At 46.1% G+C, this 27618-nt stretch overlaps 1 protein-coding gene across 3 annotated transcripts in view; it reads right to left on the minus strand.

Moving 5' to 3' along the window:
* Positions 1-23585: 23585 nt before the first annotated feature.
* The window catches only part of TNC (tenascin C), an 89722-nt gene continuing 85689 nt past the window's right edge, over positions 23586-27618 (minus strand). For all 3 annotated transcript variants that reach the window (XM_069476721.1, XM_069476720.1, XM_069476719.1), the window contains 2 exons: positions 26927-27090; positions 23586-24183 (listed from right to left, as the gene is read on the minus strand). In XM_069476721.1, coding sequence (XP_069332822.1) covers positions 24073-24183; positions 26927-27090 — 275 coding nt within the window. In that variant the 3' untranslated portion in view covers positions 23586-24072. The remainder of the gene's footprint in view (positions 24184-26926; positions 27091-27618) is intronic.

The following is a 27618-nucleotide window of genomic DNA, read 5'->3' on the forward strand; positions in this document are numbered from 1 at the left end:
TGGGTTGGTGTGACTAAATCCCTCAGCAGCTTCCACGGGGATCAACTCCTTAGGGTCTGTGAGTCTGTTTCAGGGGAGGTAGCTTAACTTCTGATGCCTGTGGTATTGGGGGAGGTTGATTATTGGTGATGAGTCATCCCAAACTCTAGGAGTCTGGCATATGCGTGTGGGTGGAGGGGAATAGGACCAATCTAGGGGTCTGCTGAGGATGCACGTGACATCTACCTAGGGATAGTCACTGGGAATTCAGTACCTCTGGGAATTCTTGAAGACTTTGAGGGCAGCCTCTGCATATGATCCTAAAGGCAAGCAGTTAACATTCACTGAGTACCTACTGTATGATCACGTGATGCTGTTAGGAGCTTTACATTTGTATTTATGTTTTTTATACAGATAGCCAGTTTACTTGCATACTTCATGCCTGGGTGTAAAACCATCATTGGTCCAAATAGCCTCTTTTATTTTATTGTTATTTTATGAATATTAATACTATTTTTCTTCCTTGTACCCTTGATCCCCTCTCCTACCATCCCCCCATCATAAGGATATGTGTATATTTTTAAAAATGTGTAGTGTATATGGTAAAAGTGTAAGCTTTCAAGATACGTATATGATAATGTGATATATATATAATTTACTTTCTTATTTCTTCACTCAACATTTTAAGAATCTGTCCACATCATTGGATATCCTTCTAGCTGACATTTCTAATGGCTACATAGTATCTGTCTGTGTACGGCCACTACACTATGCACTTCCCTTCTCCTGGGCCTGATGTGTACATTGCCTCCAACTTCGGTGCCCAGAGCAGGGATGCAGAACTGCTTTGTGTATGTCCTACATGAGCTTCTCCCCAACTGTTTTTTAAACGCAGCCACTTGCTACTAACTGAGATAGTTTTAAGGGCCCCTTAGTGTGACCATTAGTAATGTGGAATTATGTAATGATTGTACCATGGAGATCCTATCAGCTTGATATTAGTAAGTCAATTGTACCTCTCTTTGCTTGCTAAACTTCCCTTTTTTAATAAATCAGAAACAGGCCTCACACTAAAATATTTTCAGGTAGCACACTCTAACTGAAATTTCATTATGTGGGAAATTTAATTAAAATGTAATTTAACCAAATGCATTTGTTTAAACATTTCCTTCTATTTTTAATAAGCAAAGCTGGTTTTCTATTGAAAGAGGTGACATTTCATATTTAATAGAATCTAAAATGCCACTGATTGTAAAAAAACATCGTTATTATATATTCCATTAAGAAAGAAAAATAATTCTCTTAATTAAGGCATCACGCACCACTGATTGTAAGAAGCATGCTGCTTTCCAAGATGTTGCAATGTGAAGAAGTGCACAGCTGTTTCTGTTTCCTTTGACAAATGAAGTTATTTAAGTAAAAAAAAAAAAAAGAATTGGTTTAACAAAAAAATAATAAACAAATGACAATTTGAGCGTTACGTGAATTTGGTAGAAATGATGACACTAGAGGAATGACGAGAGTTTGGGAAGGTGGTGTGTCGTGTGGGTGATCCTCACATAGCCTGGTACAGGAGGTGGTGTTATTGCTGTTTAGCAGGCAAGGAAACCTGGGGGTGTGGAGAAGTAGCCTTCGCAAGGCCACAAGATTAAGAGGGAATTTCAACTCAGGTAGGTAGGTCAGAAGTCCCACTGCCAGGTCACAGAAGTCCATAAAACTCGTGACATGATTCCAGCATGGTCTGTCTCCTGTCTCTGCTCTCTGAGAGGCCCTAACAAGTGCCCAGGGTGTGGCTCATTTCCCTTTAATCCTGAGCCCTTCAAAGTACCTAAATGCTTTGATGCTAGCAACCTCCTATTGCTCCCACCTGAGTATGAATTTGTGTCTTCTGGCGCCTGTCTCCCATGGCTACAGTATCAAATGGAGAAGTCAAATGATGATGAGTGGACATTTCCCACACTAAGTATCCACTAAGGGACTGGGGACAGAGAATACTCCAGCAATGGTTGTAGTTGTGATTTCTTTGTTAGTTATAGCCTCTTTCCTTTTTATTTTCACTGGAACTTTACCACAATTATGCAAGTAGACGTTGTCCCCATCTTACAGATGTAAAAACTGACAATATTAACCTGCCCCAAATCACACAACTAAATAATTGCTAGAGCTGCAGGTAGGTAGAGCCATGAAGGCACTGCCTCTCTTATTTTTAAATTTAAACTTTTTATTTGGAGATAATTGTAGACTCACATGCTGTTGTTAGAAATAATAGAGATCTGAGAGATCTGCTGTGGTACTGGATTCACTACTTTCCTCTGATGGTAGCATCCTGCAAAATTACAGTACGATAGCGTGACCAGGATACTGGTGTTGGTACAACCAAGATGCAGAACATTGTCATTATTCTGGTACTTTCCTGTACTTCTCTCATCCCTGACTCCTGGCAACCCGGAATCCATTTTCCATTGGTGGAATTTTATCATTTCAAAATTGTTACATAAATGAAATCATATAGTATGTAGCCTTTTGAGATTAGCTTTTTCTCACTCAGCTTAATTCCTTGAGGATTCATGCAAGTTTTCTGTTTTTTATTGCCGAGTAATCGTCCACGGTATGGATGCACCACAGTTTGTTTAACCATTTACCTGCTGCAAAATAATCTGGCTTATTGCATTTTTGGCTATAATGAATAAAGCTGCTGTGAACAATCATGTACAGGAGTTTGTGTGAACATGAGTTTTCATCTCTTTGGCATAAATGTCTTAAGAGTGCAATCGCTGGGTTGTACGGTAGTTGCAGGTTTAGTTTCATAAGAAACTGCCAGACTGTTTTCCAAAGCGGCTGTACAATTCTACACCCCTGCCAGCAATGTATGAACGTCCCAGTTTCTCTGCATCTTCACCAACATTTATTTTCTTTCACTAATTTTTATTTTAGTCAATTTGATGGGTGTGTAGTTATATCTCATTGTGGTTACAATTTGGATTTCCCTAATGGCTAATGATGTTGAGCATCTTTCCATGTGCTTAGTTGTCACCTGTATATCCTCCTGGTGAAATACAGTCATGTGTTGCATAACGATGTTTCTGTCGATGACAGATTGCATACATAATAGTGGTCCCATAAGGTTATAATGGAGCTGAAAAATTCCTGTGCCCGAGTTTAGTGATATCTCAGCCACTGTAACATTGTAGCACAGCACAGCACTCACATGTTTGCGTGATGCTGGTGTAAACAAACCTGCTGCACTGCCCGTCGTATAAAAGTAGAGCATATACAATTAGGTGCAGCATGTCATGCTTGATAATGAGAATAAATGACCACATTACTGGTCAATGAATTTACTACACTTTTTATTCTTATTTTAGAGTGTATTCTGTGTACTTATTTAAAAAAAAGTTAACTGTAAAACAGTCTAAGGCAGGTCCTTCAGGAGGTATCCAGAAGAAGGCACTGTTATCGTAGGAGATGACAGCTCCGTGGGTGTTACTGCCCCTGAAGACCTTCCTGGGGGACAAGGTGTGGAGGTGGAAGATGGTGATATTGACAATCCTGCCCCTCTGTGGGCCTAGGCTGATGTGTGTGTTTGTGTCTGAGATGTTACCAAAAAGTTTTAAAAGTCAAAACAAAAATTTTAAACTAGAAAAAAGCAGAGAGAATAAGGATATAAAGAAAAAAATTCATACAGCCGGACAATGTTTGAATTTTAGGCTGTTATTACAAAAGAGTCAAAAAGTTAAAAAAAATTAAAAAGTTCTTAATGTAAAAAATTATAATAAGCTAAGGTTAATTTATTATTGAAGAAAGAATTTTTTTTTATAAATTTGTGGTAGCCCAAGTGTACTGGACAGTGTTTATAAAGTGTACAGTAGTGGACAGTGACGTCCCAGACCTTAACATTCACTCATCACTCACTCACTCACTCACCCAGAACGACGTCCAGTCCTGCAAGCTCCATTCACGGAAAGTGCCCAATACAGGTGTGCCATTTTTACTGTGCCTTTTCTATGTTTAGATATGCAAATACTTATGATTGTGTTACAGTTGCCTACAGTATTGAGTGCAGGAACATGCTGTACAGGTTTAAAGTCTAGGAACAATAGGCTACATCGCACATACAGCCCAGGTGTGTAAAATAGGATATATCATGTAGGTTTGTGTAAATATACTCTACGACGTTTGCACAATGAAATCACCTAGAGATGAATTTCTCAGAACATATCCTCCCCGTTATGTGATGCATGACTGTATTGCTTTTCTCCTGAATTCACTTCCATTTTCCCCTAATATTCTCTTTTTAAAAAAAAGTTGAAATTTTTATTGAGATAATTGTAGATTCACATGCATTTATAAGAAATAATAGAGATGAATAATAAAAAAGATGAATAACATAATTAAAAAGTGGGCTAAAGATTTTGAACAGACATTTCTCCAAAGAAAATACACAAATGGCCAATAAAAAAATGAAAACATGCTCAACCCCATTAGCTATCAGGGAAATGCAAATTAAAACCCCAATTAGGTACCACTTCACACCCATTGGGATGGTTATAATAAAAAAGACAGATACTAACAAGTGTTGATGAGAATATGGAGAAATTGGAACCCTCACACACTGCTAGTGGGGATATAAAACGATACAGATGTTTTGGAAAACAGTCTGGCAGTTTGGCTGAAGGTTAAACATAGAGTCAGTTACCATATGATTCAGCAGTTCTACTCCCAGGTATAGACTCAAGACAATTGAAAACATACGTCCACCCAAAACTTGTAAATGATTATTCATAGTAGCATTATCCACAATAGCCAAAAATAGAAAAGCCTAATGTCCGCCAAATGGCGATCAAATAAATAAAATGTAGTACATCCATACAAGGGACTACTTATTCAGCAATAAAAAGAAATGAAGTGTTGCTACTTGCTATGATACAACAAACGTTGAGTAAAAGAAGTCAATTACAAAGGACTACATATCGGATGATTCCTCTTATGTGAAATGTATATAATAGGCAAATCTGTAGAGAGAGAGAGTAGATTGGTGGTTGCCTAGGGCTTGGGGGAAGAGGGGTTTGGGTAGTGATGGCTAAGAGGTGAGAAGTTTCCTTTTGGGATAATGACAATGTTCTAAAATGGGTTGTGGCTAGGGCTGCGCAAACTGTGTGAATGTACTGTCAGCCATCGAATTGTATACTTCAAGTTAGTGAGTTGTATGTTGTGTGAATCATATCTCAATAAACCTGTTTTAAAAAACAAAATAATAAAGAGAAAATCCGTGTACCCCATGCCCAGTTTTCCCCCATGGTAACATTTTGCCGAAACTACTGCACAACAGAGAGTTGAGATCAGGGTGTGGAGATTGGTATCCCCTGCTGATCTTACTTAGACGCCCCCAGTTTGGCTTGTACTCATTTTTCATGCTCTCTCTCCCTCTCCTTCCCCCGTTGTGTTTAGCTCCATATGTTCTATCACACGTGTAGGTTTGTGACTTCACCCCCACAGTCAAGACACTGGGCAGAATGCTGCCTGATTTAAAGGCCTGTTCACCTTAGTTTCTGTTTGCAGTGACACTGGAGACCTTAGTTTTCCCTCACTGCTAACGTCAGCCGCCAGGCAGCTCCCCCTCTTGCCTCGGGAGCGCCCCACCTGGCTGAGCATCCTCCTCATTCTTGTCAGAGGGCAGAAATCATAGAGGGACACGAATTCCCACCCACACGGCAGGGACGAAAGGTTGGGAATGCAGGCGCCATTCATCTAGATTCTAGAATCACCCACACTTCTGAAAGAGCAGGAAATTATCTTACCAAAGGGAGGAAACATGAATTCTGGAAGGGGGATACGCCTCCGTGTCTCCGTACCCCGCTTTCTCCTCCCACCGATTTCGGAAGCGATTTCTGTAACTCCCGGGCCGGGTCTGTGAATTGTCAGCGCTTTTGGAGATCCGGTATTTATTGGGTTGCCACTAGCAAATGCTCTCAGGGAGAGGCCTGGCAATGATTCATCTGTGCTAATCCCTGTGTTTTCATCAGCCTTGCCGCCGTGCAAGGGGACAGCCCCGCTCGCCCTTCCACATCATCATCACTTTGGTTTCTTTCAGAACGTCTGCTCAGAAAAAGCCCAGAGTTTGGCCCTGGTTCACTTTGGGCTTCCAGGGGAATTTCCCATCCTGCTCTACTCCATGGGTGAAGCTGCTTGAATGTTTGTTCCTTACCCAGCAGGCCAAAAGGCGAAGCTGGAGCCGGCACGGGCGTTTTTTTGGATCAAAGGCAAGCTTAGTAGGATCTCGTAAGTTGGGCCAAGATGTGGGAAAGAGCAGTAGTCTTTATTCTCTGTCTCTCAACTCTGATTCCCATGCCCCCAAATCACCTGTCCTGCCATAACTGACTACATGCTAATCCCTACTTTACCCCCTACCTGAATCTTATAACTCGGCCAAGATTGGGCCATCTAAAACTTACCTTGTGCACAGGTACTCCATGTGACCTCAATTGTGGCCCCTGAACTCTGACCTCATCACTCTCCTCCCTAAACCTCGAACCCCAACACTCAGGATCCCAATTAAACTTAGCATTGTGAAGGGCACATGGAAAAATCTCCAAAAATGAGTACTGATTCTAACAGTGATAAGTAGATCTATGATTAATTGAGCACTTACTATCCATCAGGCAGTATGCCGAGTCTTTTATAAGCACAACTTCACTGAATTCTCACAACTTTGAGAGACAAATGGAAGCTCAGAGATGAAAAGACGTGTCCAAGATCACGTAGTATAATGATGATACAAATTTGTAATAATAAATTTAAATTTCTTCCCATTAGTCATGGTTTCCTGGCAGCCTCCTACCTCCTTCAAGTTCATTATTCCAGAGCACAGGTACTTGACCTCCTTAGTAAGACCATGGCCTCACAAACTGATTCTTAAAGAGAAGAAAGTGATTTGCTAAATTCATTTATCTCCTATTTATCATATCAAAGACTAAGCACAAAGGACTCAACATTTATGTCTGTACACCACTAAGGCTCAGGCATGAAGTTGGCTTAAGCTGTATTAGTCAGGCTTCTCCAGGGAAACAGAAAAAATAGGATACATAAATAAAATATATATATATATCTAATAGAAGCAAAATGAATAGGATATTGAGACAGAGAAAGAGGGAGAAAGGGAGAGAGAGATAGAGAGAGAGAGATATTTATTTTCAGTAACTGGCTCACATGGAAGTTGGCAAGTCCCAAACCTGCAGGGTGTACCAGCAGGCTGGGTCCCAGGGAAGAGTGGACAGTGCACCTTGAGTCTGCTGGCAGAATTCCCACTTCCTCAGGAAAGGTCAGTCTTTTTCTTGAGGTTTTCAACTGCCTGGATGCCCCCCCGCCACCCCATCAGGCAGGGCCGTCTGCTTTATTCAAAGTCTACTGATGAAATGCTAATCTCATCTTTAAAATACCTTTACAGAAACATCCAGACATGTTTGACCAGGTATCTGGGTACTGTGGCCTAGTCAAGTTGACACATGAAATTAACCATCACACCAGGCTAGGGTTTTATGGAAGGAGAAGGCAGGGAGAGAAGAAGGACAGGGGACCGAACCACCGTGTGTGCTTGTTTGTCACTGCTTGGACATTTGACTAACAAAAACCAAGTGCTTTAGATAAAGGGACATGAACAGAGGGCGGTTCTTGTTTCCACTCTGCTTGGGAAGCTGCCAGGCAGAGTCACCTCACAGGATGCTGTACAAGGTCGCGCAGCACCTCAAAATGCATGTGGCAGCGCAGTGCCTGTCAGGACAAGAGAGGCTTAGGGCCGGGCGCGGTGGCTCACGCCTGTAATCCTAGCACTCTGGGAGGCCGAGGCGGGTGGATCGCTCGAGGTCAGGAGTTCAAGAGCAGCCTGAGCAAGAGTGAGACCCCGTCTCTACTAAAAATAGAAAGAAATTATATGGACAGCTAAAAATCTATATAGAAAAAATTAGCCGGGCATAGTGGCGCATGCCTGTAGTCCCAGCTACTCGGGAGGCTGAGGCAGGAGGATCGCTTAAGCCGAGGAGTCTGAGGTTGCTGTGAGCTAAGCTGACGCCACGGTACTCACTCTAGCCTGGGCAACAAAGTGAGACTCTGTCTCAACAACAACAACAAAAAAAGAGAGGCTTAGGGGCCCAGCTTTCTCCAGCGGCCCTTGGTTCCTGCGTGCTATGGACAGGACCTAGAAACAGCTGGTGTTTGTTAGAGGGTCTCACTGTAACAGAGCTGAACAGATTCACAGAAAGTCCTCAGGAAGGTCTGGAAGTAACAGGGCTGAGTTAGCCAGGGAACACCTGGACTTTGCCCAAGGAGAGAGAGAGAGAGAGAGAGAGAGAGAGAGAAAGCGCGCGCGCGCAGATTTCATTTGACCTGTTGAAGATTTCAGTTGCAAACGCTAGCAGGGCAGGCTGCAATTGGGTAGGTCAAGAGTGTTCCTTGTGACACCAGCATCCAACAGGTCCCACAGGCTTTGTGCCCCCGTGTTTCCACCACACCCAGGTGCCATCTTGGCGACAAGTTCGGGATGGCAGGCAGAAAATCATCATTTTGGAGATTGGCCTTTTTTTTTTTTTTTCCCCTAGAGAGACTGAGAAGTTCCTAAAGGATGCATTTAAAATTATTAGCTCAAACTAAGTATAAATTATATAGAATTTAAGGTCCACGCTTTATCTGCTAACTGCTAGGAAGAATTGCACTCATTAGACAAAGCAATACATATCAGAACTGAAGTGTGATTACGTTTGTGGCCTTGTTACGTTAGTGAGTGGTGAACCCAGGAGTTTGAAAACTAGGTCTTTGTAACTTCACTGGACAGTGTCACTGTGATTAACCGACATTCTCCAAGGGCTTCCAGCACCTCTGCCTAACTCCTACCAGCCTTGGTCCTGCCCTGTAGCCAGGGCCCTCTGACGTGGACCCTAAGGCCAGCTTAGGCTAACAGACAAAGGACTCTTTCTTCACCTCTTCGTATGACCCATTGCTATACTTTTATTACTTTTATCCCGAGAAACTTATAACAAATGCAGAAAGGCATTAAGAATAATATCACACATATGGCCACTATCCAAATTAACAAATGCTAAGACTTTATCATATTTGTAGCCTTTTTAAACATCAGTGAAACATGGCAGATGAAATTACTGTTCCCTTTGACCTCTCTCAGAGGCAACCAGGTTCATGAGTTTGATGTGGATTCTTCTAGTCCATTTAAAAATACTTTCATACACAGAAATACATCCATGAAAAATATAAGGTATTCTGTGTGTTTTAAAATTTAATCACAAGGCATCTAACTGTATATATAATTTGATCACTGCATTTTTCACTCAGTCTTGTCAATGAGTCCGGTCAATGACTCCAGTGACTCCACTTCATCTGTCACATTTTATATGCTTTTCTACTGATGACATTTGATTTTTTTTTCCTAATTTTTAAATTCATAGCCAGAATTGCAGTGGCTGTCTCTATATATGTTTCCATGGGCACCTGTGTTTATCCCTTTATCGTATGCTTCTAGAAGTGGAAGGGCTGGCTTTTCCACACTTGCGTGAGGGAGTTATCACGCTGGGGGATCAATAGCTTGTGTATGCGCCTGTCTCTCCACCTAGATGCTGTGTTTCTGGAACTCAGGGGCTGTGCTTTATCCAGCTCTGCATTGCCAGTGCCTGACACAGGATGCTGAGGGACGTGGATAAATCCATAAAGCAATGAAATGCCTATTTCTCCCTCTCCTTTCCCAGATGAGCTTCCTCCCTTGCCATAGCATGATGAGAGGATAGGGAATTCCCTGCTATACTCACCCTATGTGCTACTCACATTATCTCATTTAATCACTGCAACTTTCTGAGATGTGCCCCTTTGGAAGTGATGAAACAGGCTTAGAAAGACGAAGTGAATTCCTCCCATGGCATTGCCAGTTAGGAGTAAAGGTGAGATTTGGACTCCGATTTCCCCGATCCGGCACCTGTGGCCTTTCCACTCTCTTCTGCTACCTTTTGGTCGGATTCGCAACTATGGAAACATTCTGATTTTTGTGCCTTCGTAAACATGACGTCAGCTTCAAGAATTCTCTCCCCTTCAATGAAACCTTTTTTCCCTCAGAGTCTGGGGAAATCACCTTCATTAATTATCCCACAGCTTTGACTAACTAACCCACATCCTTCTGTCTTGTGCTTTGCGTCTACCTGTGAGAATCCTGCTAATAAAGTGTTAGCAGGAGGCTTTGCTATCAGTGAGGCCAAGCCCTGAATTTCAGAGTCGGAGCTGAGGAAACACGGTCTGGGTCTCTTGTGACCGGGTCAGGTGATCAGTCTTTTGGTTTATGGGATGGCGCTGGCTCTCCCGCCACAGGGAGGGGCGCTGGCTGGTGTGTGGCTTTGCCTTCTTCCTGATTTTCGGGGCAATGGGGAAGAGCGCTGGACAAGGACCAGGCTCCAGGAAGGGACATCACAGAACCCAAGGAGCATGCCATTAGTGAAGTTCAGCTCAGAAAGTACTAGATGGATGTCCCAGAGGATGCTGAATTTGCTGGACTCAGAGGAGAAAGCAGACAAGACAGCAAAGGGACTGTATTAGTTGCATTAGGTTTACTATTAGAACAAATAGCTCCGTAAGGCCAGTGAAGTTTATTTTGTTCACACCACGGCTCAGTGCTATGGGTGGGTGTGATCTCTGCTGGGGGCGGTTGTTCAAGGAGTCGTGCTCTTCCCATCTTTGGACTCTTCCCGTCCAACACAGTCTGCAGGGTCAGCACCAAAGGGACACAGGGAGCCTACAGCGAGTCAAGGTGAGTCAGGGCAGAGCTGAGACGAGAGCAGGCATTCCTGGTTCCGTGTCCAGTGGCTGGTGTTTCCACCCCACCATCTTGCCTCTCAACATCTCTGCTCCTCAGTTTGCACCTCTCTGAAATGGGGATCCTACAGCCTGCTCTGCCCACCCTGAGGACTGTGAGTTCAGGCACTGGCGTATGTGTTGTAAATAGGTGCATGTCCCGCAGATATAAGAATGACCGTGGTTTCTTTTCTATATGACAAGGAGCCAAACATCCTTCCTACACACCCCTCCTTGGAGTCCTTTCTCTTCCAGCCATGGAAAGAGAAGACAAATCTGAGAAACATCACTTGTGAATGGACAGACAGCGATCACGTGACCTGCCAGGACACAGGCACGTGCTGTGAGTCTGTGGCACAGGAAATAGCTCCTCCCAGGAGACGCTGGTGGATCCATGTTGTGTGTGCATATTGACACCAAGCATCAGTTCCTACCTTTCCCAGGCCCTCCCACCTGCAGCCATCCATCTTAACATCTTCAGGGTCCGTCACTGACCTTGAACCTTGGCTGCAGCACCCTCAGACCCTGGTGGGGCAGTTGTGGAGCCAGAGCATAGAGTTTGGAATCTCATCACTCTGGATACGAATCTGGCTTCCGGTAGTTAGTGGACTCGTTTTCCTCATCTATAAAATGGGGAGAATAACTTATAAGGTTGTTTTGAGGTCTAAGTGAGCTCATTATGAAAACTGCTTAGCAGACTGACTGTAAATTGGCAGCGCTCAGGAAAGCTGCGGTTATTTTCATGCCATGTCCAATGTGCTAGAGATGAGTTCTGGGCACTTGCATAACGGTTGAGTCAGACCTTCGTCTTGTGGCTTTCCTCTTGGCTCTGTTCCTGTGAGCAGCCTTTCGGCTCAGTGTCCGTTCCCTGCTGGTCCCAGTTTCTGGCCTCAGTCTTAGCCACCTCAGCTGAGCCCCGAAGACTCCCTCTAGCCCTAGGGAGGCCTGTTCCCTGTGCCTCCCACCTCTCCCCAGGCCTGCCCCGTCTTGGCCACCCAGGCACCGAGACCTGAAATGGGAAGCTTTTCCAGGGGCTGTTCACCATTTGGCCCGCGCTGACCTCTCTGATTTCTTCTCCTATTGCACTCCCGATTCTCACTGTGTCCCAACCACAATAAGCTTCTGCCTCAGCTCATTAGGTTCAAAGCAGAGCCTGAGATGAGGGCTCGGGAGGTGGTCCCAGGATGCAGGGGTAAGGAGTGCGCAGGCTGGGACGGGGAGGAAGGAAACGCCAGTAAGTGCTACACTGTTCCGTCAGCTCCTGCTCTGGGCGGCCGCGGCTCAGTCCCACGGGGGCCCCTCTGAGAAGGCAGGTAGAACATGCCACTGAACTGTCCTGCCATAGGACAGGAGCCTCGGACATTTGTCTACTGCTCCCCTCCCTCACTGGTAGAGGGTCCCCCGGGGATGTTCCACTTTGAAAAAGTCCTGGCTCAGATTGGAGTGGGCTTTTCAGGTGCTAGAGAAACTTCCAAGGCAAAGACACACTTGGAGGAGAACCTGTCCACTCAGCCATGCAATCAGAGACGACGTGGACACAAAACACGTCTATAGAAGCCATTTCACTGAGCAAGCTGTTTCCCTGGCTTGGCCTTTTGCATGAAATATGCCCTGGATCGCACTGAAGGTCTAGGTTCATGTGTTGCCTTTTCAGAGAGGGCTTTCCTGACCTCCTGTCTGAAGGCGCCCACCTGTGGTTACTCCATCTCATGCTCATTTTCTTCTTGTGACTCCATTCTAGCAGCCTAGCCAGTGGGGCTCAAAATCTACCAGGCCACAAGTGTGTCTGTGTCTTGGGATGGGTTCAGACAACACCTCCAGACTTGGACTGGGGGCATTTTGTGGGAAGGGGGTCAGATGCCAATGCCAGTCCAGGAAGCAGGTGCAAAAGGAGTGCTAAAGCTTTAGCTGATGATCGGGAGGGTTGGGGTAGAAAATGGGAGAGGAAGAAATTCTGCAGTTAGAGTCAGGCACAGGGAGAAGGAAGGCAGTAAGCAGGGAGCAACCAAGCAGCCGGAGCTAGGCCAAGGAGGAAGAGACCAGACAGCAGGTGTTATTTCTGCAGGCAACGTCGGGCTGGCAGGAGGCTCTCCCAGGAATGGACAAGATATTTCTTTCGGTCCTGCTTAGGCCTGTGTAAAAGCATTTCTCAGTATGGGCTTCCTCTCCCTCAGTGTGGCCTTTTGGATGATGCCATTCAAGGCTGGGAGAAGTGACCGCCTTCCTAACACTTCAGTGAAGATGTGTGTCCATCTGATTGAAGTTTATTCACAAACTCCAAAGGCAATGGGAATCTAGAGCCCGGAGTCTCGGCATAAAGTGAAACGGCTTCTGCAGACAGTTGCGCAGCTCTCAGTGGCCCTTGGAATTCTGGAGACTCAGCAGGGAAGTGACTTCTATTGCCACAATTTCCCAAGCTGCAGGTGAGAGGGCCACTTCTGCATCGGACCGGATCCCCAGGGCCAGCTCATCTGAATACGGCGTGAGTCAGTCCCCGGGCTGTGGTCAAGGGCAGAGGCTGTGCGTTCCTCTTTGCAGCGACCTCATGATTCCAGTCTCAATTCTCCACGCTGTGAGAAAAACATCTCCCTTCTGCAAGAGGAGTCTGCAGAGTGACGTGCCTGGCTCGTAGGCACAGGAAGCATGAGGGTGCTTGTCCTTTCATCCTATGGAATTGTTTTTTCTCCTACAAGCCAGAATTACAATAATAAATGACCTCTTGGCTTTTCCTCTCATTGCAGTCAGATTCTGCAGGCCGTGATGGTGGAAGGAAAATGGAATTTACTCCTTAGCATCCTGTCAGCGTTTCAACCGTGTGGGCTGACTGCTTTGCGACCATTAGCAGTGTATTCATTATGTTCGTGGCTGTCTTCATGGTTCCCAGAGGATGGGGTTCTCAATCAAAGTGCTCAGTTGTAATCCTAACTGCATTAAGTGGAGCACCTCCTTAGTGGTGTAGTTTGGAAGTTACCTAACCTCCCTGTGCCTCAGTTTCCTCCTTTGTATAATGGAGATTATGATACTACCTGCCTCATAGCATTTGTGTGAGCATGATGTGAGTTTCTACATAGGGAAGACCTACAACAGTGCCTGGCATATAGCAGAAATTGTGATAAGCATTTGATGTTATTATTTTTTAGCCTCATCACTCATTTAAACATGGTGAATCTGAGGAAAAAAGTCAGATGTTTTTTCCAAAGTGGGAATCTGTGCAATTTCATGTTTTTAATATTCTTCTAGGTTACATTGTTGCAGAAGGATTTGCAATGGTTTATGAAATCAACAGAAAGCAAAATTGGACCATTGGGATAAAAAAGAGAACAGACACTGGTGGAAGGAACTAGAAGGAATACATTATGCCATAGACTCGAGCCTTGATGACTGGAATAAGTCCTTATTTTCCCCACAGCTAAGGAAGGTGGGGAATGTGTTGGATGACATATATTTCACTTCCTGATCACAGCTTCAAATATACCTTCATTTGCAGAAATGAATTCTTTGGGGATGAGGATGGGGACCAGATGCATTAAGAGTTTACTGTGTGGTTCCCTTAAGTAAAAGTACAGTTTATTGTATCTATATGTTTAGCTTTACTATGAAAGGCTGTTAATTAAAGGTATGACCCTCTGGATGATCTAGGGATTTTGTTTTATGAAACTTAAATACCAAAGTAGAAATCATAGTGTAAATGAAAGACAAATACAAGTGTTGGCTGCATCTTATACTTAGCAGAGATATATTTAATACTTAAATTTACATTTGCCTCCCTTCCTCTGCTCCAAACTCCTCCATAAAGCAGCTGTGTGACCCGAGGCACTTGACTTAACATGTGGTTCCTCCTAAATTAACTGAGAACATTCCTATTAGTTCCACCTATTGATCAGCCAGGCAAATGGTTATTGATTATGTACTTTGTGTAAAGGATGTTTGTAGGGAGTAAAAGAGGATAACATTCTCTGGCACCAATTATATGCCAGACACAGTCTGGGACACTTTATACACAATATTGCATTTGTTACAATCATAGGAGGTCGCCATTATTATTTCTGACTTATAGATGGAAAAATTTGAGCCTCAGAGAAGTTATGTAACTTGACCAAGGTCACACGGCTACTTCTGTAGGAGAGCTGGGACTCAAAACCATCCATCAAAGGATTCATTCATTCATTTGGCACATTGCTGTCTTCCTTGCCAGGGACTGCTGGTACAAAGAATGCTAAGAAATGATTCCTGCCTCCAACACCACCCTCCGTCTGGTCAGGGAAGCAATTTCCTGACTCTATGTCCAGGGGTCTAGTTACACCCAATCTCAAGCCATAATATTGAAAACATGTGTTACACGACGTACATCAAGCCATTTAAATTCCATTTGAATGCAGACGAGGATGAAGTCGGGGAGAAAAGGATTAAGTGGTGGCTGAGGTTGGGAGCTTAATGATAGCATCGTATCTCTTTTTACACTAAAAGTCCCCTTTTATGGAGACCTTTGATGAAGACTCTTGTAACTTTCTAAGTGAAGTTTAGAAAGCTCACCTAAAATTAGAGCTTGGCATGGAGCAATCTCTTTCGGAAATTATTCTGTGCCAGGGGCAGTGAGATTCTCTCCTCGTAGATCATGGCTGGGGCTGCAGGTTTCTTTTCCAGTAAGGAGCTTGCTTCAGAGAAACTAAACTCAGTGTTTTTGGAAGGTTTAGGGTTTTGTCAACTTGAAAGGTGGACCCTGCGCAGCATGTTCCTTGAGGGAAGGACTCTGCCTGTGCAGAGGACCAGTCAACACTTCTGTGTTTTTCCTCCTCCCGTCTCTCCAAGGAGCCACCTTCTTCTTAAGAATAACACCTATGTCATGTCGTGATTGCATTTCCTTTTTTTACATTCGAGACACAGGCTGGAGATCGAAAACCTGGAGCAGAAACATTCTTGACACCTTGTAGGTTACAATTAACTGAACCAGAGGTGCAGAATAAGGGCTGGAGGGGACATTGCCATACCAGTTTATTTAATGTCCGAACTGCCACCAAGACCTGGGCATCTTCCAGTGTCACTGCCAGACGCTCACTGCTTCTGTAAAATAATGTGCTCACTGCTTCTATGACAGCCCATTAGTGGTTTGGATGGCTTTGGTCATTCAAAGTTCTTTTTTTATTTGAGTGCAGTTTGCTTCCATGTAGATTTCACCATTGGATCCTAGTTCTTATTTCCGTCATCCAACAGAACAGTCTGTTCTCTCCTCTCCATGACAGATCTTCAGAGATTTTGAGACACAGATTATGTCCCTGCTCATTATTCCATCGTTCTCTTTCTAAAGAGGTGGGCTTTCTAGATTTCTCACTATCCCAATGATCTAAATTTGCTCCATTCTAAGGATAACAAATATAATAATGAGATACCTGTTAATTGAATATAAACCTTTTTCCTACTGGGCCTGGTTGTGACCTCCAAATCCTTCCCAGTAACTTCCAGGCAGTTATTATCAATTGATATCTTAATAAAGAGATCTTAATTGTGCAACTACTATGTTCAAGCGCCATGCATTGGGGAGGCAGCACTGGAGATGCAGTGCTGAGCACAGCAGGACAATCCATGCCCTCACAGGATTTGCAACCTGCTCTGGAGCTAACCAAGATTTGCACTGAGTTGAAGGCTCCTTAATACCTTTGAATTGGGCTTTCGGGTGGAGACACCATTTCAAACCTGACTCTGATGCTTACCTGAAGGGTGTCCAGGTGGAGTGTGGTCCTCTCTGGGTCTACTGTGCGTCTCTCTCATTCTCTCCCAAACACCTTTCATACACTCGGGGCCTGCTTTGCTCTGTTCTCTGCTAGCTGCGTAGAAAGCCTTGACTGTAGGAAAATATATACACAAAAAGCTGAATGTTCTGGGGGATAATTAGGCTTCATTTGACACTGGACTTTATTGGAGAGGCTCTTGAGCCCCCAGTTAAGTGAATCCAGTTTGGTGATGCTCCTACCATCCCTGGGAAATCCTCACTCTCTCTCTCCTCATCATCTGAGCAATCTTTTAAATTTTGATTGGGTGTAAATCAAAGGCTTAGGAGGTCAATTTTGCCCACTTTCCCATTGCTCCCTTAGAAATGATGGCTCTCAGTGTGGCTGGGTGGTGGGACCACTGTCCAAAATTAGGAGAACGCTCTCCAAGAGACCCCATGTAAAGACCCTGGAGAAGTTATTCTGGTTGGACATATAACATGTTCTGTCTTCGAAATGATTGATATTTATGGTATTTCTTTTTCTCTAAACATCCTGCCAGATCTCTTTGTTATAAAACAATCTCTTCCCATTGGCCAGTTCCTCCATTGGAGAGGCTGTCCCCAGGGGTCCTTACTAGAGCAATTCCTTTGCTGTCTCTTTAAATCACACTCTTAAGTTCCTACCTGTTGAGGTAATGGTGTGGGCGAGGGGGAACCGAATTCAAATCCACAATGATTACATGGTGGCTTTAGGAAAATCACTTCCTCTCTGAGTTTGTTGCAGCTATAAAATGATGTTCTGGGAATGTTGTTCGCGCTCGATGAATTGAATAGAAAAGAAGTGAAGCTAATACAGACTGCTTCACCCTTGTCCTGGGTCTGGTTATATTATATATTCAGTCAACGTGTAATGATTGAGACATGCTAGAGCAGGCTCTGTTCTATGTGCTGGAGACACAGCAGGGGAAACACAAAGTTCGTGTTGTCGTGGAGCTTGATTTCTAGAAAGCAAACACATGAATAAGTAAACCAGTAGTGTGTCAGGTGGAAATATGTGCTATTGGGAAAAATAAAGAAGAGACCTATGATTGGGGAGGGCTTGTTTATGTGCGTGTGTGTGTGTGTGTGTGTTTGTGTAGGATGGTGAGGAAGGTCTCATTGAGCAGATGACATTGGAAGATGCCTGAAAGGAAGTGAGAAAGTGAGCCATGCATGTGTTGGTGGAGAGAATATTCCAGGCCCAGGGCTTGCAGTGGGGCTGGGCTTGCAGGGAGGCTAGTGTGCCTAGAGTATCATGAGTCAGGGAAGTATGAGTCTCGAAGGCCACTGTAACATCTTGGCTTTTCTTCTGAGCCAGAAGGCAAGTGTTGGAAGGTTCTGGCAGCAGAGTAGTATGACACAGCCCAGTGTTGCAAGAGGATGACTCTAGAGCTCTTTGGGGTGTAGACTGGCTCTAGGAAGCAAGTTCTGGGGACACAGGGCCCTTTACCTCATTCTCAGTGTTGCCCAAGCTGTTTAGAATTAACTGCAAGCATCACCATCTAAACCAAGATTTGGGGATGAAAAAGTACAGCAATAGCCGCAGCACCAGGACCAAGTCCACATTTTTGGATGTGTCTCACTCTGCGCTAGGAGTTAGCAGAGGGAAGGAGAACAGAAGTCTGGCTGCTGAGGGGCCAGGGACAAGCCAAAGGGAAAGCACAGATGGACAGACAGTGCACGTGCTTGGCCTTCGCAACCAACAGAGAGGGCCTGGGAAGTAAAAGTAAACGGTAATGGGACGTGCGTACGATGGAGGCGCTAAGCGTGTCAGAGGAGGGTGGGGGTCCCTGCCAGGTGGTCCTTGCGGCATCTAGATGGAGACTGGACACGCAGGCCAGAACTCTCCCTGTGTCTCTCGTTCCTGTCCCCACCCCAGTATACATTTGTAAGCGGAGTGATAAGCAGGAGGGTTTTTGGTTGTTGATGGGTTTTGTGTGGCAGATGGGAACCAAGAACAGAAGAGGTGGGCTGCCATGCTCCCTGCTGCCCTCAAGGAGAGCAGGGTTCCAGGGAAGGTGAAGTTGCTTTCCCAAAGGTGCCCACGAGCCTGGGAGCGCAGCCGCACCAGCCCTGTCCACGTCCAGCGTCCACCAGGGGCGCCGGGTTTCGCTCCCTCCCAAAGCCGGGTGGAGGCTGCCACCTGCTGGCTGATTGAGGATTTTGCCCAGATGCTCAGGGGTTGCTTTTCAATTTTAAGGAGAGAAAGCTGCGACGATGATAGCATTTTTCTCTGCGCCGGAGCTGTTTTCTCTTTTAAATGACTACAAATTCTCATCAGGGTCGGAACACTCTTTATTCCCATTTCAGTGGATACACAGAAAAATTAAGTGATAAGACCAAGATGACTCAGTAATTGGAAAACTCAGGATTCAGCCCTCACTACAAAGATACGACTTTAAAGCAGCTGTTATAATCACATTGGCTTTGCAAACTGTAAAGTCTAATGGGGGAAACAGTAAATGGCAGGTGTTCTGAGTCTCCCAATGAATAATGGAAGAATGGATAAAGGAATGAACATGCAGATGGACGTTCTCAAGGCACTGTGACCTGAGGGGTTGGAAGACCCAGGTTTGAGTCCCAGCTCTGGCACTTAGAGGCTGAATGAACTTGGGGGAGGTCACTACTCTGAGATACAATTTCTTAACCTGTAGTTGCAAACGTGCTGGGTGTATGTGGGAGCTACCTATTTTGACTGTGTGTATTTTTTTTTTCTGTGAAATATTGAAATCTATTTTCCAATCCTGGTGGGATTGGAGCGATTCTGGAGAGAGCCTTTTCCTGCCGCTTTTCCAGAGATTTTAATGCATTTGTGAGCTCCCTGGGGAGGAAGGAGGACGAGGCGGGTGAGCCCCCTGCTGGCCACTAGTATACATACGGCACCAGCCCACACCCTAGCGGTGCACGTGTGAGCCCTCCTGTACCCCACCCAGGGAGGCCAGAGGCACCGGTAGACGGGGCGCATCCCTTCCTAGTGAGGGAGTGAGGTTTCTAAAGAGCAGCACTGATTACGCTGTCCTGGCCTAAGTACCCTCAGCAACTCTCAGCTGCACTCAGAGGACACCAAGGCTTTGCTGCAAGGCCCTACCACCACCCTCCCCTGCTCCTCTGCCTCCAGCCACAGGCCTCCCCCTGACCTCACCACTGGTCCTCATGTCTAACTGCAGCCACCTGGAGGAGCCTTCCCACTTTCCCCACCCCTACCCAGTGCTCCCGGTCCCCGCAGCCTTGCAGCCCCTGGAGCTAATGGGGCCTTGACTCCAGCTCCCCACTGCCCTAACTAGCCTGACTTAATTGCCACCGGCACCCTAACTGACACCCATGTCCAGGAAAAGTCCCCTGTGGGCATTGAGGGCAGCTCAGGAACAATGGTGAGGACATGGAAAAGCTCCCCTGGACTCCGAGTTCTGTGAGTTTTACCTTCGAAACATCTCTCAGAACCATACACTGCATCTCTGCAACACCACACTTAGCCAAACTCCACCACCTGTCACCTGGACTCCTGCCCCTTCACGGGTCTCCTCCCACCTGGCACCTCCCAGCCCAAATCCAAACTGCAACAAAAAGATGTTCCAACCCCCTTCCCAAACATGTGATTGTAATAATCCCCTCCTTAGTAGTCCTTACTAGCTTTCCATTACACTAAAGAAACAGCTCAAAATCCTTATTCTGGCCCAGCCTGGTTCCTGGTAACCACTGTAGCCTCAGGGCCGCAAAAGTGCCCTGCCCTCTGCCTTCTGCCTGCCCTGCTTCCTTTGCTGCTCACCTCCTGCTTGCTGTCCAGATCTTGGTTCAAGTGCCCCTTTCTGGCTGGGTGCAGTGGCTCATGCCTGTAATCCTGGCACTCTGGGCAGCTGAGGCAGGAGGATCGCTTGAGCTCAGGAGTTTGAGACCAGCAAGAGTGAGACCCCATCTCTACTAAAAAGAGAAAAAGTAGCTGGGTATGGTGGCACGCACCTGTAGTCCCAGCTACTCGGGAGGCTGAAGCAGGAGGATCGCTTGAGCCCAGGAGTTTGAGGTTCCAGTGACCCCTCTGAGGCTTAGTTTCCTGCATAAAATGGAATAGTTTTACCTGTCTTACAGGTCAGTGAGCTGCTAAAATGACTTCAACTATTTAAAGTGCCAAGCACAGCGCTGGGTCTACAGGAGAGGCAATGAATGTGAAGGGTCCTTGGCTTAGGGGAGGGGTGTTTCAGTTCAGGTATTTGGCTGCAGGCATCAGAAGTCATCTGGGACTACCTAAACAGAAAAGGAATTTTCTGGAAGGATATCAGGAAGCTCATAAAATGAACAGGAAATTTGAAGAAGCAGGCACAGAAAGGTCTCAGGAACCAAAGGGGGCCAGGTAGCAGGACTCATCAGCCAGTACACCTTTGTCACTGCTGGAAACGGCCGTCACCATCAGAGAAAGACACTGCTGTACCCTGCTGTGGACATGGTCACAGATCCCACTCACAGGTGGCCCCGTTGCTAGACACTGTGGGAAAGCCAGTCCCATAGGCTCTTGCACGCCTTGCCCAAGGTTCAAAGTCCCTCTGTGGGTATCTAGTTGGCAAAGCCCAAGTTGTATACCTGTTCCCTGGCCACCAAGGGGAGGAGAAAAAGAGTGTCTCCCTCTGTGCCTTCCATAGTGGGGCCAGGGGCCTCCCCCAATGCTAAATTGTCTGAGCCAGAAAGAAGTTTGGATGCTGAAAAGCCATTAAATGACCAATGGCAGCTCTAAGGAGGGGGCAGGAGGTCGGAATATAACGGACTGTCAGGGTCCGAGAGGAGAACCGGAGTACAGGGGCTATTTCTAAGGGACCAGGCAGGTGGAGCAGGGCCACGAAGGCCAGCCCAGTTCCCCAGGTCTAGCAGCCACTGGGACGCAGCAGCCGTCCCAGGCCGGAAGGGGCAAGTTCAGGAGCCGTCATCTGAAACCCGAAAACAGAGTTGCACAGAGACTGTCAATTGATGGCGGTGGTGACTCTGATGAGGGAACGGGCAGCCCACAGTGATGCTGTCGGGATGGAGCTAGGACACCAGGGCCCTGACCTCCTCGAAGCTGGGGACATTGACACAATCTACACGAGGTGGCCTTGAAGGACACGGAGCAGGGAGGAGAAAGGGGCCAGATGGAGGACGGATTGAAGGGAAGACTGAACAGACTGGAAATCTATTCTCAATAGAGACGCTTTGACTGTCTCGCAGGGATGGGGATGGGGCCCCGACCTTGAGGCTGGAGTGGAATTTTAAGGGGCCTTTCAAGACGGAAGAGGTTGATGGAGCCAAGCCACAGAGCCAGAGACCGAAGGGCAGTTTGAGAAGTGGTACACTTGCATTTGCCACGGTGAAGTCTTTGAATCCCACGGCCTCAGGCCCTGCTGTCTGCCCCTTCCCCAGCTGGGGCCTCTACAATGTTCCCAAGGCTGTGATTAAGGACTCCTGTTGGAGGTGGCTTTTTACCAGTCAGAACTTGATTCTTGGGTGGCTTCTGGGGAATCCCTTAACAGCTTAGGTATATCCAAAGTCCTGGAGAGGGGTAGGCTTTGGGTCAGCAGCCAGCGGAGAGTTAAGCCTCCTACTTAAGGCTCGGTGGTTACAGGGAGCCCATTTGTTTGGATCTGTGCAGCCAGGAGAGCGTTGCTATGGCTGAATTACACGCAACAGGTCTTATGATCTGGAACAGCAAATTGTGTATATAACATGACAGCATTCAGTAAAGCAAGATAAACTCTGCCACAAAGGATATGGCTGGAGCCATAAATTCTTCTGATCCTTGCTTCTGAGCCATCACATTCCATTTGAATGAGGCCTATCAGTCCAAACGTTTTCATTAAATAAGTCAATTTGCTGAAAATCCCTAAGAGAATGAACTGGGAATCACTCTCGCCCCACATACCGTTGTTTTAAAAGAGTAGTGTTTTGTGCTGCGTGGTTCTGACTCACTATATTGTCTGCTGTGCCAGGCAACGAGTTCCGCAGCCCTGGATGTGTTCAGGCTGAGGCTGGGGGGACACTGGGCTCTCTGCCTTGCAGGGGGCTGTGCTGCAGGAGAGAAGGAGGCATTCCTGATGGACATGCTTTCTAGTTGTAAGAGTTCAGGGCTGTAGGAGCCTGATGAAGGGTCCAGTTGAAGTTCTCCCACACCCCGCATTCTGCAGCCCGCACTCTTTCACCAGGCACACATTTCCCCAGGGAAGGAGAGATTTTCATCAGGGGCCTGGAAGAGAGCAGGAACTTTGGAGCCAGAAGGCCTGGGTTTAAATCCAAGTTCTATTATTTACTGGATAATAGCCCTGGCCAAGTCACTGCGTGTCTCTGAACCCCAGTCCGTCTCACATACAGCCACAGTAGTGATAGCTGACACTAGCACGTAGCACGTGCCAGGCACCGTGCTGGGGGCTTTATGTGGATGATGCAATTTACTCTTCACAGAAATGCTGTGAAACAAGAAGTGTGAGTATCCCCACTTTACCGATGAGGAAACTGAGGCATGAGAGATTAGTGAACTTGGGAATGAATGCTGGAGCCAAGATTTGAACCCAGGCCATCTGCCTCTGGGCATCTTAAACTTTGCATGATCATGGCCCTCATCACATCCATATCATAGAATTTCTAGGAGGTTACATTAGAAAATGGGTATAAAAGCATCTTTTAGACCATACACCATCAGACTCAGAAATATGGAGCAAGAAGTTGAATTTTCAATTGTAAGCTTTTTCCAATTATGTTCAACTTGGTTCAAAAAAGTGACCTCTCTCCCAGCCTTTGCTCTTTCCTTTTCCCCTCCCACTGGACCACCAGACCTCCTTATTTTTCCTGTCCACTATTTCTCCCTTCGTTCAAATTATTGGCTTCGGTGAAATCCAGACTCAATGATGAAAGGCAAAAATAACAGCCAAACTCAAAAGTATTGTGCTTTTATTAAAAAACAAAAAATACAATCAGGTACTGTCCAGATGTGTTTTGGAAAGGAAGATCTCTTTAAAAATCCTTAGTTTTCATCATCATTATTATATTAATAATATTAATCATATTTTAAAAATTGAAACAATATTGCTTTTCTGGTTTCTGTTGTATGAAATGTAAAAAAAAAAAAAGGGACGGCTTCCAATGACACACATTTAATCTTTGCTAACAAAAATAACGACAATTAATTATACAGCTTTGTGTAAAATACAGCTGGTTCTAAAACAAACTACCACTGTACAGCCTACCCCTCTCCCATTCCCAGAGCCACCCAAGAGAAGTAAAAACCATTGTGATGTTGTCACTGGAAGATTTTTGCTGAATCAAACAACAAAACAGAAACCTGTTGGAGATTGGTGTCTTTGGTGCGAAGAAGGTAATCGCAGAGTAGGTGAGGCCCGTGCAGTTGCTGTTGGCCGCAGTGATCCATGGTCAACTTTGACTCTTGCCAGATGCCCAGGTGTGGATTGATGATTGGGCTGGTTGTATTGATGCTTTGGTAAAATCCATTCCTTTCTCTGGGCCCTATTCCTCTCTCACCCAGTGGTCCCTGAAATTCATGCCCGTTTACGCCTGCCTTCAAGATTTCTGAAGTTGCTGGGTCTCAGTTTCATCTCAGCAAACTGGATTGAGTATTCGTGGCCCTTCCAGTGGAACCAGTTAACACCCTGTACAAAAAAGAAGGCCTCCATGTTGGTTTCCATTAGGCAAGGTGTTCACCGATCATTGCTACTTAGTTGTTCAAACAAAACAAGTTCTGTTTCGACTTGGCCATTTGGCATATCAGAGCTGTCTCTTGCCCATCTCTCTGTTTGCCTGTGTGGTGAAAATTTTCAAAGGGGCTGGCTGAATCTGACCCAAATTTTCACCTTAGTCAGGAGTCACCTGAGTTTGCATTGGCTTTGGGCTGCCATTTTGAAACAAAATGGTGGCCAATGAAACTTGCCATTTTTAGGAATAGGTTCTGAAGGAATTTAGGTCATGATTGGAGGTTACAGAATTGAGCAGCTATATACAGTGTGTGTGTGTGTGTGTGTGTGTGCATGTGTATCTATAAGTCACAGGATTCCTATGATCTATTTTCATAGGGATTTGGTATGGAATAGTGGAAAGAGCATAGGTGAAACACAAGTTTTGCCACTTGACATACAAGGTTAAATATGAATGCTTTTACTTAAGAGATAAATGGTGTTAAACAAGTTATCACATCTTTCTGGGTCTCAGTTTTTCTGTTTTTTCTTTCTTAAGGTCTGACGATGCCAAACATGAAAGATGGTATGAAGATTAAATGAGTTTATAAAGGAGCTGTCACAGTGCTGGGCACATTTTAGTTTCTTGGCTAATACTACTTTTTTAATTTCAAGTTGGGAGAAATATCCTTGAAAGTTTGGCCAAAGATTTCTACAAGAAAAGACCATATTTCTATAAGAAAAGACCATATGTGGCTTCTAGGATCCATGTTTGACTCTTTAGCAAAGAGACTCATTCTGCAGATGGCAGATGTTCAAATCCCACATGGCCCCCTGCCCCTCTGTGCCTGCAGAGAGTCCTCCTGAGTGGCCACCCCCAGACACTGACCCCTCTCCTCTTCCTACATGGGGCTGTGAAACAACATGTCCATGGGCAAGTTAAGAGCTAGCGAAAGGAGGGGGAAAATACAGACGCTTTATTGTTTCTAATTGTCTGGCATTCACTGACATGGGGTGGTCTATGAGTCCAACAGGGCGGTGGGGCTTAAGAACAGCTGGTTCATTTCATGGGCAAATGTGCCTATTGTAATCACTCAGTGACAGTGAGGTTCTGCAGCCGACAGCTTGGGCCATGTGCTGCCTTCTTCCACCCTGGTTCCTTCCTCTAACAGTTCAGGGCCGGAAGCCAAGCCCTCCTTGTGCTGTGGTGGACACTGAAGCCAGAGAGGGAAAGTGACTTCACAGAGGCCGCATAGCGGCTTGAGCAGAGCCAGAGCTGGGCCTGAACTCTTGTGACTCCTTTGTGGCCTCCTATGTCATCTCGTTCTTCTTCCAAAATGGAATGGAAGGATGGAAAAAGAGGTTTCCCTTTTGATGTGTAGCTTTTTTTCCAGAAGGACTTTTTATTCACTAGTGTTAGGGAACAGGACAGTCAAGGTGGTGGAATAATGCTCAGAGTAGAAGCATTGAGGTAACATCATAAGATGGAAAGAGCACAGGACAGGTGTCAAGAAGTGTCTTTTAACTCCTGCCTTCTCTGTCACGCAGGCATGAAAACCACGTCCTGATTCCTTCCCAGGGTAAAGGTGAGAAGCACATGACATACAGAAGGTGAGGACACTTTGAAAAGCGTCAGAAATTATGTCAAGGTAAGAGCTACATTTGAGGTCCAGGTGTCATTTGCCAGCAGTTAACTCTGGCATAAACACGTGGATCAAATGACTAACAGTGGAGAACGGCAGGTCCCAACATTTGCTGCATGTCAGAAATCACCTGTGGAGCCTGCCAAAAAAACCCCCAAAACCACCAAAGAGAAAAGTACAAATATGCAAAAATGTGAGATGCTGCATCCCACTGGAGGCCACCGAATCAGAATCCCTGGGGTCGTAAGGTGAGTTTAGGCCATTGCAGTTTTACAAAGCCCCTGGGACCCCAATGAGAAAAGCTGGTGAGAACCTGTGAGGTCCAGGGATCAGTGTGGTGTGGCCCCGTGAGAACACCCACCTCTCTGGGGTGGGGATGAGCTCTGAGAAGGGACCAAGACAGGGGCTTGGCCAAGATTAAGTGGCCAGTCCCACTTGACCGTGTCACTTCACAGGCATATGCTAGTGCAGGCGGGACTCAGAGTAAAGGCGGGTTACTGAATTCATTTCGCTCTCCTGTTTCTAAAGGGGATCGCAAACATCCATTTCTGTGATTGCAGACGTTGTGCTAGAGTTGTGGGTGGCACAGGGAAAGTGCCAGGGTGGGGGGTGCTGGAGGTGGGGGAGCAGGGTTCTGCCTCCAACTTCACTCTGTGACCCCAGGACAGTCAGCTTTCTCTGGGCCTTGGTCTCTTCATAAAGTGAAGGAATTAAAAGTCTGTGGACTTCAAGGTATATTGGGGGTCCTGAGGGTGTCCCCGGGCCAGGGCTCTGCCAGGGTCTGTTTTACATACATGGCCCTCACTCTTATCTGCTTTACTTTGGGGTTGGCTAAGTTTGGAATCCACTTGACCAGTGGTTCCCCTTGGGATCCCCAAGGGTTCCCATGTGCTGTTTCTATTTTGTCTGGCGTGCAGCGTCACTGAGGCTTCTTGTTGCACTGGGAAGAAGTGTGCCCTCACATACCTGAGGTCCTCGCCTCCCAGCGTCTGCCAGCATGGAGGGCTTGGATTGTCCTCCCATCAACCCCGTCCCGCTTCCCAGGCCTGGCCTGCTCTGTTCCCTCACCGTCCACTCACCTGGCTGTGGTTATTATCCCCGTATCTCCCCATCAGGTTGACACGGTGACAGTTCCTGTACCAGAAAGCCCCCTTGTAGGACAGGGCACAGTTGGTGATGGCTGAGTCCGTGTCCTTGTCGAAGGTGGAGAAGGACCTGCCGTTGTGGTAGGCCATGGAGTCACCTGGGAGAGAGAAAGAATACGGACCTGAGAAATCCCAGCTGGAATTTCCCTTCTGGGCTGTGAACGGCAGAACCGGAGGTGACAACTGAAAGGCCATGAGGTGGGCTGGCCTTGCACATGGGGCCCAGAGCCAGGATCGAATGTGGGACTGGATGGGACATGACTGTGGCCCCCCAGGACCCATTTCTGATAGAAGCAGCGCCGTGTGGTAGGAAGGCGGCTGCAGTGGCTTTGGAGGGCCCAGCATTAAGTCCCATCTCTTTCATTCACTCTCTAGCTGTGACCTTGCGTAAGTCAAGCCTCTTGCTGAACCTCAGTTTTCTCATCTATAAAATGGAACCAGCACACTGGTTCCATTTACCTCACAGCGCTGTTGGGACAAGGATATAAAGGTGTATTCTAAACAGGTAGCGTGGGATGCAAGTAGTTATAACTTTGTTGTTATTTTATGATTTTTCTGCATTCCCTTTACACGAAAGAGCTCAGAGAATAGGCTGAGAAATCTGCCTTTAACAATGGTGTGCTTTT

The sequence above is a fragment of the Eulemur rufifrons genome, chromosome 7 (genome assembly GCF_041146395.1).
Source record: "Eulemur rufifrons isolate Redbay chromosome 7, OSU_ERuf_1, whole genome shotgun sequence".
Classification (NCBI taxonomy): domain Eukaryota; kingdom Metazoa; phylum Chordata; class Mammalia; order Primates; family Lemuridae; genus Eulemur; species Eulemur rufifrons.